Raw genomic sequence first — 13,527 nt, 5'->3', positions numbered from 1 at the left:
GTGAATTGCTATTTTCTTGTTTTTTATTTGTCTGTGTGTGTAATGTCATATACTTATTTCTGTCTTTCCAGGGAGTATACGAGCGAATGAGACGGCACTGAGAAGCGCAGTATTCAGAAGATAGCTGTCAAGAGAATGTCCACCGTTCCGTGTGTCCTCCAGTGTGGCGGGCTTTGCAATGAAGCCACTGATGTCGTTACCTCCGTTGAGAGTTGGGAAAATCTCAAGAAAAAAGCCCTGTTATGGAGCGGTCTTGACAAGTTCGGAGACGTTTATGCAACAGTCAATTGGGATAATGGTCCCGGCAGACAATGTGTCCATAAATCATGTAGGCTGACCTTATGGAATGCTAATAAACTGGAGCAGGCCAAGACAAGACAGAAAAAACGAGAAGTCAAGGAATGCCAATCTCAGTCTTCGTCCATGTCTGAGGCTTTCCCCCCGGCTGCTTCTCCACCTGCCAAGCGGCTGCGATCAAGTGTAGAAGGGCTGATACATGCTCTCAAGGCAGTGATCAACCTGGTTGAGGTCAGTCATCTTGTGGACCTCACTGAGTTGCTGGAACATCGTGTTGTTGAGGAGTGTGTGGCTTTATTCAACTCCAACGGAACATACAGGAAGACACAGAAGAGTAAGCTCATCCAGAAACTCTCTCTGCAATCTGTAGATCTGCAGGAACCCTACACCGCTCTCATCGACATGGGCATGATTTGGAGGATGGCAACTCCATCAGCAGAGGATCGACAGACGCAACATGGCACCCCATACAAGTGGTCAGACTATGTCCACAAGGTGTCTTCCATCATCCTTGCCCGCCATGGTGATGCTGAACGTATCTTCTGTGTGAATGACCCATATGACACACCATACTCTACTAACGATGACGAGCGAGACCTGCGGGTACAGGGTAAGGCACATATACCCAACACCTACATGAAATTGAATGACCCCTTCCCTTCTGCCCAAGCATTCAAAACACTTCTATGTAGCGTCAGCAACAAGGGGCGGATGCAAAAGCTGATATGCACCTACCTGACAGACCTTGCAGAGAGTGTTGATGCAGAGATTGTCTACTCTGTTGGCTCCCACTGCACCAATTTGTCAACCCAGCAACCAATGGAGAACTACAGCTTTGACCAGTCTGAGGCTGATACTGTCCTCTTTTCTGCTTACGCATTTCTGCGTGAATCAGGCTACAGTGGCCCTGTTGTCATTGATACCGCTGATACCGATGCCTATGTCGCGGCAGCAGTCATCTCGCAGCAGCTGCCCGGAAAGCTCTGTATCAAGAGGAAGAAGGAGACTATCTTATGTCATGGCCTGGTTAATGACGAGATGGCAGACTGTGTTGTGCAGCTGCACTGTATGACAGGCTGTGATGCCAACTCAGGCTTCTATGGCAAGGGTAAGAAGTTGGTGTATGACCGGGTGGCGAAGAGCCCTGTGGCTCGACGGCAGCTCTCGCTGTGTGGTAGCCTTGACCTTGAGGAGGAGGTGCTAGAGGAGCTCTTCCAGTTCACACGACATGTCATCTATGGCGACGAAAAGAGTAGCACCATGGCTGAGGCCCGTGCAGCAAAGTGGAAGACACTGAAAAACAAATCATTTATCCGTCTCCCTCCAGATGCAGACAGCCTATGCCAACACTGCCTCCGAGCAAACTACTTGGCATATCTTGTGCGTCATCCCTCCAAGAAACACCACCCCTCGCCACTCGGACATGGCTGGGAGCTGGTGGGTGGTCGCTGTCGCCCTGTCCGCCACACGCAACCTGCTCTCCCGACATCTACCTGCACCAGGGCCAGCTGAAGAGAGTGAGGAAGATGAGAGCCAGGAGGGGAATGAGGAGCGAGATGATGATGTACAAAGGCGGGGAGATTCATCGGAATCTGATGATTCAGATTCTAGTGAAGCAGAATGCTCTGATTTGGACTAATCATATAATTAAAGGTCATATTGATTAATTACTTCATTTGAAAACTGTTCAAGTCACAGCTATTAAAAATAGCTTATTTTGAAGTGTAATGAGTTTACTTGTCATGCAATCATCAATTACTTTACTGCAAGATATCCTTATGTATTATTTTGTAGTTTTTTTAACATATTTAAGTACAAAAGTTGCATTTTCGCTCTACTGGATGGTGGCCATCTTGGATTTCTGGGTCAAAATAATGTCATAACGTCAAACTAATGTCAGATTCGGAATCCTCGTGGTCAAATTACCCAAAAAAGTGTCTTTGTACGTGATTCTAGGTGTTCTGGTTCAAAACTTAATTTTTCAAGATAGTGCCGGCGGTCATCTTGGATTCGGGCCTCTGGCGAAAAATGCCGGGATTTTTGGGAGGGACATAGAGGCTATTTTTGTTATAAAATGTCAATAGAAGTCAAATCAATCGTCAAACCTTACTAGCCAGAAAATGGTCACGGAATTGAAGTTTTGGACCTAACTACAGGCAGGGTGACTAGAGAGTTATTTAAGTATGAAAACCAGTCAGTTCCTGCTGCTTTGAGTGGCAATGGGAAGCTACACACCTGTCGGAAATCTCATATTGTTGAACTTATGCAATCACAAGTGATGACACCAGATACAGAAGCAGATGTTATCCACATTGATGGATTAGCATCGGTAAACTCGCTGCCCCAGCGTACAAAAAAACATTTGATGACTATGACAGAGTAAATGTCCTCCCAATTGTGGGAAGCAATTTCTGTCAAGTACAAGAGAAAAGACTGTCTTTGATGTATACCGTCCATCTAGCTTGAAGTCTGAAACAAGACGATGTTAGGAATGGGAGTCAGAAGGAGGATGACACGAACTAACAAGATGCAAAAAAAACTGGCAGAGCTTCCGAAATGATGCCAACAACAAGACAGAACTCTTCCATTTCCCAGTAGACAGAATTGCTGAAATGCACACACCAAATATGATCATTGTGACTAAGGAAGAACTTGTACTCGGTAATCAAATGATCAGCTTAGACAATGTGGCTCCACGTACCCATGAAGAGGTGGATTCATGTATTTTTGTACATGCCAGGCATGCAGTAATGGAAGGCACCAAAGTACTCGTGATCAAGGCAAATGCCACCGATGTTGCAGTCATAGCGATATCTACTCTGCCATCCTTGCAATAACTTGTCTTGCAGAAATTGTGGATTGCCTTTGGTCAATGATTCCAATACATGACATAGTGGAATCCTCTTCTTCCATGCCTTCAGTGGTTGTGATACCTTGTCTGCATTCTGTGATAAAGGAAAGAAGTCTGCATGGCAAACATGGATTGTGTACAATGAGGTATCAAGTGTCTTCAAACAACTTAGTAAGTATCCACCAACAGTTGGAGGTGATGACCTTGAGATCCTTGAGAAATTTGTAGTCACAACGTATGCTAGGTCCACCACTGCTACAAATGTGAATGACGCACAGCTGGAACTCTGCTCTTAAGCCGAGGTCATATGAATCCATCCCATCTACTCGAGCTGCTCTCCTGCAACATTCTAAGCACGCTGCCTATTAGACAGGATGATTATGGAGTCTGTCAACAGTGTGCCAGCCAGAAAATCAGAGTCCTGCGGATGGATAAAACAAGATGAAGTTAGGCAGATCTGCTGGAGTACCCTTCCACCTATTGTGAGAAGTTGGCAAGAGCTGATAAAATGTGGATGCAAAACGGAATGTCATGCAAGGTGCAAAAGCTATCGATCTGGCCTCACCTGCACAACACTGTTGTACATGCCTGAACTGATAGGAACAATCATTAACAGGGATTAATTACATGTCTCTAGAAATAATAAGATAAAGCATCTGTGAGGTCTCAAATATGCAGAATCGGCTTCATTGTGGTCAAAAACATCAAAATTAACACTAACATCGTTCAAATTGGTTACTTGTGTCAAGTTATATGGCTGAAAATGTCATGCTCGGCTATGATTGGTGGCCATCTGGAAAAATGGTGGCCATCTTGGATTAGCTAATGTTTTTCTTTCATTGTAAGTGACCCAAATGGAGTGTACGTGTAAAGTTTGGTGTTTGTATAACCATTTGGTTAATTGTGACATAAAAATGCCTTAATCTGCCCAACTAGCAGCACTGGCTTGGGTTTCGTAATTGACATGCGTCATAACCTTCCGGTCAGTACTTTGTTAGCCATTGTATCAATCGGTTGTTTTGTAGCCGTACTGGGGTTTTATTAAAATTACATGTACTGCAATTGTGTTCTGAAGATGAACAAGTTTATGGAACAGAGAATCATAATCAACTTTTTGGGAAAACTTTGCAAAAGTGGCACAGACATTTTCAACAAGTTGAATCTGGTGCACGGAGAAGACACAATGTCAAGATCAGGTGTGTTTGAGTGGGCCAAGATGTTTGCAGAAGTGTGAATGGACGTGAATGATGACGTGCGGTCGGAACGTCCATCGATTGCTGTATTGAAAAACCTTCAAAACCTCACTCCAAGATACGAGGCTTTATTCAAATCTATCTTTGGCATCCTACACAACAGACAATAATATTGTTGCGGTTGTGAGAATAAAGATAACCCCCCCCCCTCTTAGCTAGTTGCACCACAACATGTAGCCTCGCTTTAGTTCAGTTATTTCTTATTAAATGTAAGCATAGTCTCCTTTCCTGTGTTAGTATGCGTTGAGCAGGCCAGTGAGTGTAGGCCTCAATTGGACTAGAATGCCATGTGCTATGCCCAGAACAAGCCTAGAAGGCCCAAGGGAGGAGCTGCAGGGGAGTGGCCGGTAAGCGGCAGGCAGCCAATGAACGCTCAAGGGGAGTGGCTGACAACGGCACCTGGGGGAGGGGCTTGGAACATTCTGGTGGGACTCTGGGAGGGGCTATAAGACCCTGCCCTGGGCCCCCCACCCCAGTGAGAGCTGAGAGGAGAGTCAGAGCGAGCCAGTCAGAGTTTCTGTCCAAAAGGTCTGTGAACGAACGCTCTCTGCCCCCAGCCAGCTCTCTGCCCCCAGCTCTCTCTGTGAACGGTCGCTCTTGCTCGCTGCCCCCGAACGATCTCCTCCGTGTTAAGCTCCCTCTGTCATAGAGAGGTGTGATCGAGAAATAGCACGAACTCTCCCTGTGCCCTGTTGCTTGATAACAGCGCTTGCGAGGATGGTCCCTCCCGGGGCCACAGATGCCAACGAGCTTCCTGCACGCGTGCCGCGAACACCTCGAGGGACACGCCCGGCGAGCTGACCGGAGCAAACGGCGCCAAGGACACGTTTGGAGCGCGTACTTTTCCTTCCTTCTTTTCCCCGCGTGAGTGAAAGGGCCCTTGTCCGGGCATTAAGTAAGACCGATTAAGTATCTGCTCTGCCTCTCTTTACCCTGATCATTGTAAATTGTATAATAAACCTGTGTTCTTCCTTCCATTTGGTCGTTCACGTCATTTTCCACTATTGGCTTCGCACTGTACGAATAAGACTGCTCAATCGGGTTCAATAAGAATTAACGGCACGAGTCATGTGACACGCAAACCGCCCGGGCGTATCAGATCAGCGTGATTCATGCGAGGTCCAGTCCCCGTTCTTGTGGCGGCGTGTGTATCGAAGGTACTTAGGGAATCGACCAGATACCCTTCCGCACGCTCGCTACGGGAGTGGCGGCTCGGCCTCGTGGACTCGATGCTCGAGGGGGAAAAGGGTTTAACCCCCCTCTGTACGTCGACGGGCTCGAGATCCGCAACAATATCATCAGTCCTACAAATCTAATAAAGCATTATAAAGCAAAGCCAAGCATTTCAAACATTAGTCATGAATCCCAGTCACTTCTAACCAATAAGATCCAGAGCTCATCTCTGCATAACTCATTCAGCAGACAAGATAATGACCCCCTCTCGAACCGAGCGCTTGCCCCTAAATAGGCATGCCGAGGAAGGCTCTTCTTCTTCTTCTTAATTTTCACCACAATTGCCAAAATGGATGAAAATGTCGAAAGGGTGAAAATGTTGGTCCAATTTGAACGACATCTGAAACTCCAATGAAAGGAACTCGTTTTGCATCAATAGAAGAGATCCGAAGAGCCGTGAACAATGAGCTAAATTGCCTTTCAGACAATGACTTCCAAGGGTGCTTTGAAGCATGGCAGTGACATTGGCAAGCCTGTATTGACTCCCAGGGAGATTACTTTGAAGGTGACCACTAAACATAATTGGTACATTTGCAATAAAATTTTCTATTGCTTTAATCCTGGAACTTTACTGTCAGATCTCTTATATAAAGAGAGGAAAATGACAAAAAAAAACCTCATAACATCAGAGGTGTGCTAGTAAATGAACAGTTATGCCCTCACTTTGTGTTGAAGTACATGAGGGTGTTGAGAAGGGTGGCAGGTGAATGTGCTCCTAGCTGCTTGCACTCCCACAGCATTTCTTCCGTAATCTGACTGGGAATGATGAAGCCTGTTGGAATGAACAAGAAATAAGATGTACTTCTTCAAAGAGTGAATAAGAGAAATTGAAACTTCTACTTCACAAGATGAATAAATGTCGAGTGAGAAGGTGAAAGAGATGGCAGGAAAATAAAAAGATGAAGACTATAAAACATGGAAAAAGGTTCAGGTAAAGTCCGCACTACCAAGAGGGCTAACTCGTGGTTGCCACGTCTTTAGGACCTCGTGTAACCGCTCTGTAAATTTGTTGTAGTACACATCAGTAAAGATGTTGTCCACTCGCCCGTTGTCAAACAGATACTAAGAAAAGAAGAAGGGACAAACTGTCATTGATACATACAGCGATAATTTTAATGACATAACTACGTTAGAATTGAGAATGTTGTTAAATGCAATGCAGGCACCTTCTGCAAAGAGAGTATAAGGAAATAGAGAGCATCAGGTTCATGTTCCTCGCCATCAGGTTTGCGAGCTTCCCTCACGAGTAGACACAACCCGTAGTTGAGCTCTGCCACAGCCGCAGACACTATGTCCTCCTTGAAGCGAAGAGGAGGCCTCCCTAAAAGCACAGTAATACAATTGGGTATAAAATAAATAAATAAAAAAGTAATACAATTGGGTATGATGGACAGTAAATAAGTTTCAATGGCAGAAACACATTGAAGGATATAAGACGTTACCCGTATTAGCGTATTCCTTCCTCCATATACCTCCATTACATACATATACATATACATATACATATATATATACATACATATATACATATATACATATACATATATATACATATACATATACAGCATTAGCGTATTAGCGTATTAGCGTATTAGCAGAATCTTACTTTATAGTTTAATCCTTCCTCCGTTTTTAAATCTCCTGTTTGCTTATATATTGTTGAATTGTTTACGCTAATACGTCTTATACGGGTAACGTATTCATGTGGAGACTTCGTAAAGAATTATTGACCAAACGTGCCATTTTGGGGTAATCAAGCAGAAAGAGATCTCGCAGGACCATTTTTTCACCGCTTGTATATCCACACAAATAAAACCTCAGCACTCTGGTCGAGTTGTACAATTGCACAATGAGGCCTTTCTGGAATTTGAAAGCTCCTTTGCATTGGCACTTTGTTCCCTAAAAATGCACTACAAACTAAAATGGCACTCGGTAGAGAGTATACCTCTGCCAGGCTGAAAAGTTTACGTTTTGTATCTCACCGATATGTCAGATCTGGATCCAGACCCAAAATAAAGTCGAATCGGCTCATATTGTCACCGAACCAACTCATCCACCTAATTTTGTCAGAATAGAATGCATCCGCAACTTTGAGATATCTTGCTATATATCGTTTTTTGCCCTATCACTCAATGGTGAAAAATCACTTCAAAAGTCTCAGATCCAGATCTTCACCAAAATCTAATTATTTCGTCCTTATCACATACCCAACCTCTCCACCAAATTTCGTCGGAATCCGTCCACAACTTTTTGAGATATTCTGTTCACAAACAGAGAAACAAACAGACAGATAGGGTGAAAACGTATCCTCCATCCACCTTCGGTGGCGGAGGTAATAATGAACATAACATGACGTTTAAATTAATGTGACTGTTGATTTATAAACATTGTGCACATTAAGCATGTCCGTATATGGAGATAAGTCGGGCATAAATCAACATCTGTCCGTGGTGTCTAATTTTACTCACTGGGCAGCTAATAGGCATGCACAATAAATTAACACCTGCTGGGCTGAGTCAGCCAATGGGTGTGTGCCACAAAGGGTTTGATGGTGTATTTGTTATAATAAGGTGTGTGTTAAGGCCATCATGGTTATGGGATGTGTTGGTGAAATTTACTATTTGTTACTATCTGTGATAGTCACTGCATGGCAATGTACTTCTTCCTACTTTAAAAAAAGGTCTAAAAATACCAATAATCACACAAGCTTGAGTTTTGTGCATTTTTGTTGTGCACACAGGTGGTGTATAGCTGGTGTTGGGCTAGCGGCTAGGGTGCCAGCTTAGGATCCTGGGTTCGAATCCCGGTCGATCGCTGAATTAACGCCAGGGGGGTTGACTCAGCCTGTCATCCTTCCGAGGTCGGCTAATTGAGTACCAGTTCACTGGTAATTCCCTGTTTGTCGTAAAAAGGCGACAAAAAGGGTTGGCGGCAGGAAGGGCATCCGGCCGTAAAACATTGCTTCAAAAAGGGGACCAAAAAACAACAACAACCACAGTGCCCGAAAAAGGCCAACCCCCGCTTTGCGGGGGAAAATGGCCTCTAAACGGTGGGTTGTTTTTTTTTTTTTTATACACAGGTGGTGTATAGGCTCACCGTTGCTGGTTTGCACACCAACCAGAAGTAAAAAAATAACAACAACAACGTATAACTAGGTTCTAGTTTTGTATTTCCAATTCATTTTCTTAAATTTGTATAATTTGTTTTTCCACTTGGAAGTTGTGGGTTACGATATGTAACTAAAGGTGGGAAAAGTCAGATTTAATGCAATTTAATTCCACACAATAAGACAACAAAAGGTGAAAATTTTGAAAGGGAGTGTAGGCTTTCTATAGGCACTGTATGCATGTATGCGCGTGCGGGCACGCACGCACACGCACACACACACACATACCCCTTTAGAAGACCTCATGAACTGAGCCTGCTCAGCAGTTTGACAATGAAGTAAAACGTCTGGCTTTTACAAATGGGCCATCTGCCAATGGCATGGTAAAAATCAGTTGTTACATCAATAAAATTTCTTAGATCATAAAACATATGTTATGTTATGTTGTATTATATCACTACTTCTTCCATTACAACACTTTCTGTCATTGTCACTTCATGATGAAGGGCAGATGACTGCAATTTGGGAGACAAAAATGTCAATAACTCAGGATATTGTCAAGATACAAACAAAGGCCAATAAGCAACGACATCAAATTGTTTTGCATGCTTTCTAGCAAGAACACGACGTTGAAGGTCAACAAGAATTAATAAAATAAAATAAATTAATAACACACACACACACACACACACACACACACACACACACACACACACACACACACACACACACACACACACACACACGCACACACACACACACGCACGCACACACACGCACGCCCCAATTACCTAACTAATACAATGTATTTAACAATGCAAGGACACAGACTAAGTAACACGTACTGCCAGGCAGTGGAGGGTTGGTCTCCACCTCCTTGTCGATCTCTGCATTCTTGGTCTGGGCCCAGAGCCGCCAGAGGCGAAGACCATCTTCTGGCTTTAACGAGTCAGCTAGAATCATCTCAGTAGGTGCTGCACTCTCGGCTTGCACTAACTCGACTGTACCATGCCCCGGCTGCTCGCCTGCTGCAGCCTGCAGGGCCTGAGCCTGTTGTGTGACCAAATGGACAAAACAAGCATAGACAGACAAACACCATGAAAACCAAATAATGAGAAACACCTGCAGACAACTCAATCAGACAGGGAAAAGGAAAGGTTCCAAGTCATTGTGGGTAATCTTAAAGTTTAGGTCGTTTGGACAGCATTACTGAAAGTTCTCATACCCTAGGAATCATAACAACACAAAAGCGACATCTAATCTGTCCATCCGTCTCGCTAAAGAACACATAGCAAGACGGACGGACAGACCAGATTACATCCCCCGTTTTGTTTTCAAAAAGAGTGCGGATAATGGAACAATACCACAATAGTTACATCAATTGTGACTACCACACTTTGTACAACCACCAGACAACCTTTTATAATGTACAAGAGCAACCCAAAGCAGCACGTAATACACCATTACGATTAATTATGATTTCAGAAAGGTGAGACTTTTTAACCTGTTCTTTGCATGGTGTCAAGATAATATTATACAAATAAAAGGACACGGTGCTGTTTGTCCCATTTGGCATCTCCCTTTTTCACCACTAAGAATGGCCACCACGCAACTTAAAGGCATTATTAACAATCTTACAATTTCTCGGTTTAACTCCACCTTTTATTGCTTGGCCGTGTAAAAAGGAAAGTTTTTGTCAAAGGGTTCAGCATGATGTCTGACATTAAAGCATTCCAGTGGGTGTTGCTGACCATCATGAGATTTCTGTTAGTGTCATAATTTTCCATTCGTAAAGTTAACCAAGTGATTGCTGAGCTGCTTTTCTATGCACGCCTCCTCCCCACCCGCTGCATATCATTGGGATTGTGATCCTCCCATGCAAAAGGACGATTTCCAGCCACGTACAGACCAATGATGAAGCATCATTGATGCATTAAGCATTGGTAGGCATTATCATCATAGTTTTGTAGCATCGACACCGCAAAGTTTGGTAACTATTGACGTATGGAATGCTCTACGGAGAAAAAAAATACATCTGCCTGCATTCATATAAGGCAAACAGTAGGTTCCAAGTCCATTTCTGACTTCACCATTACTTTAACCTGATGGGAAGATGAAGAAAACTGCTCCCTCCCAGAGGCTGGTGCCAACATGCTCACAAGGAACACAAAATTTCCATCTTTTTTTTATTTTTATTTATTTACATATCTTTACAGAGTAACAGCACAGCAGATATGCCACCTGGGCCCAGTCCTGATATGAATCCTGAAATGTTAGTCAACCTGCCACCGAGTCAGTCACACGCAGTTATCTAATCATTTTTACCTCCGCCACCGAAGGTGGATGGAGGCTATGTTTTCACCCCTGTCTGTCTGTTTATGAACAGGATATTTCAAAAAGTTGTGGACGGATTCGGACGAAACTTGGTGAACCGGTTGAGTGAGTGCGTGACAAGGAAGAATCGATTCAATATTGGTGAAGATTCGGATCCGGATTAGAGAATATTCAAGTGATTCTTCACCATTGAGTGATAAGGCTAACACCGACAAACACCAAGATATCTGAAAAAAGTTATGGACAGATTCGGAGGAAACTTGGTGGGTAGGTTGGGTTTGTGACATGGATGAATCAATTCCATTTTGGTGAACATCCGAATCCAGATAGGTGAATTTTTTTTAATTTTAAGCGATACTTCACCACTGAGTGATGGTGCCAAAAATGATATATAGCATGATATTTCAAAAAAGTTGTGGACGACTTACGACAAAATATGGTAGATTAGTTGGGTAAGTGACAAGAACAAGCCGATTAGATTTTGGTTCAGGTCCGGATCCAGATATGACCTATCAGTGGGATACAAAACGTAAACTGTTCAGCCTGGCAGAGGTATGCACTCGAACGAGTGACGTTCTAGTTTACAATGTTTTTTTTTCATTTACAGGGTCTAAGACTTAGAGAAGATGCAAGCCAAATGACACACATACACACAGAATGAATGAATGAATGAATGAATGATCGTTTTTAAGGCCATTCTCCCCGCTAGAGCAGGGGTTAGCCTTGCGGGCCCCATGACAATCATGGTTCCCTGTTTGGGGCAATATTTTTATGGCCGGATGCCCTTCCTGGCGCCAACACATAGAAATACAATAATCAAGTACAGATACATTCAAAGTGCACCGCCCCCCATGCCAAATAAATAAATAACAACCTCAAGCGCGGGCATTGCCGGGGCGCCTTAGGCGCCTGGCGACACCATGATACAGCACATAGAGACCGTATTGGGAGGGAGAGGTGTACAATTAATTGATTAATTGCATAATTAAAATCAATAAACATTAATCGTAAAATAATTTCTTAATCAATTGGCTAATAGCATACCTCAACCACCAGTGTTTCATCTGAAGCTGTAACTTTTTGAAAATTAATTAAACAAGTCATTAATCGAAAAAAGTAAATAAATAATTCATTAATTAACTAATCAATAAATGATGAATCAATTCATCAATAAATCAAAAAGATATTTTATAGCCACATCACTTGGTCACTGTGGTGTCCAAATATCAGCTTCCTAGCTCAAAGGGTGCCTGAGATATTGCCCAGATGAAAAAGAAAATAAATAAATAATAATCGTAAAATAATGAAATTATTAATCAGTTGGCTAAGAGAATTCCGAAACCACCGCTGTTTCATTCGAATCTGTAACCTTAAAAAAATTAATGCATCAGGTCATTAATAAAATAATTGAATAATTAATTTATTGATTTATTAATCAATAAATCAAAATTAGCCTTTACAAGCAAATCACTTGGTCATTGTCATGTTCAAATATCAGCTTCCTAGCTTAAAAGGTGTCTGAGATAATGCCCAGGTGAGAAAGAAAATAAAAAAGTACTTAACTAATCGATAATAATTAACTAATTAATCAATTAATAAAAAATAAAAAATAAAAACATTTTGCCAAAGCACGTGCTAACTATTGTGCCCAAATTTCAGCTTCCTAGCTCAAAGGATGGCTGAGATATCACCCAGGCAGACAAACAAACAAACAAACAAACAACTGGAGTGAAAACCGAGTACTCCCTTTCAGTGCATGTCATTGCCGGACCCCCTTAAGTGCCCAGCAATAACGTCATGCAGTGCCTGGAGATGGAATATGAAAGGAGCGGTGTACGATGACACCCAGACTTGGCTTCAGGAAAAAAAAAATCGAAAAAAAATCAATGGGTACCAGCCACACCCCATTTGTGACTTTGGTTTTCTCTCCGCACTCAGTGACACATTTTATCAACTTAGCGAGCCCCCACCCTCCCCTGTCAGATGAGATGCATCCACGTTCCATCCTTTAACTGTTGAGTATCAAGCGAGGAAGCACCACATACCATTTTTGGCCAAGGGTCGGAGAATCTTACTATAATTCACCAAATGTCTGTCTGTCCGTCCGTCCGTCTGTTCCCAGGTACCACAAAAACGGCTGAACCGATCGCAACAAAATTTTGGGTGGGTAATCCTGGGACCCCCTTGAGTAAAATAGGCTATATTGTTTTCCCAATTTTCCAATTTTTCCAAACACGATGGAATAATATTTACCGATATGACCACCATATGATATGGAAGAAGTTTCGGGAACTGAGTGGCGTGCTGATGATGAGGGGAGTGTCGTTGAAGCTGAAGGGAAAGGTGTATGCTGCATGTGTGAGAAGTGTTATGATTTATGGGAGCGAGACATGGGTAATGAACGAAGAGCAGCAACGAAGGCTGGAAAGGGTGGCAATGCGAATGGTTCGACG

General features: G+C 43.0%; 1 protein-coding gene across 2 annotated transcripts in view; it reads right to left on the bottom strand.

Moving 5' to 3' along the window:
• QRICH1 (glutamine rich 1) overlaps positions 1 to 13,527 on the bottom strand; it is a 36,479-nt gene that overhangs the window by 16,831 nt on the left and 6,121 nt on the right. For both annotated transcript variants that reach the window (XR_010986931.2, XM_068135191.2), the window contains exons 3-6: positions 9,586 to 9,790; positions 6,801 to 6,955; positions 6,582 to 6,696; positions 6,298 to 6,406 (exon numbers count right to left, since the gene is read on the bottom strand). Coding sequence is in view for 1 of the 2 variants with exons in the window: in XM_068135191.2 (XP_067991292.1) it covers positions 6,298 to 6,406; positions 6,582 to 6,696; positions 6,801 to 6,955; positions 9,586 to 9,790 (584 nt within the window). In the remaining variant the exon portion in view is untranslated. The remainder of the gene's footprint in view (positions 1 to 6,297; positions 6,407 to 6,581; positions 6,697 to 6,800; positions 6,956 to 9,585; positions 9,791 to 13,527) is intronic.

Source organism: Myxine glutinosa, chromosome 1 (assembly GCF_964187855.1).
Source record: "Myxine glutinosa chromosome 1, kmMyxGlut1.1, whole genome shotgun sequence".
Lineage (NCBI taxonomy): Eukaryota > Metazoa > Chordata > Myxini > Myxiniformes > Myxinidae > Myxine > Myxine glutinosa.
Note: the sequence above shows the minus strand (reverse complement) of the source record. Positions and strands in the feature narration are given on the sequence as shown.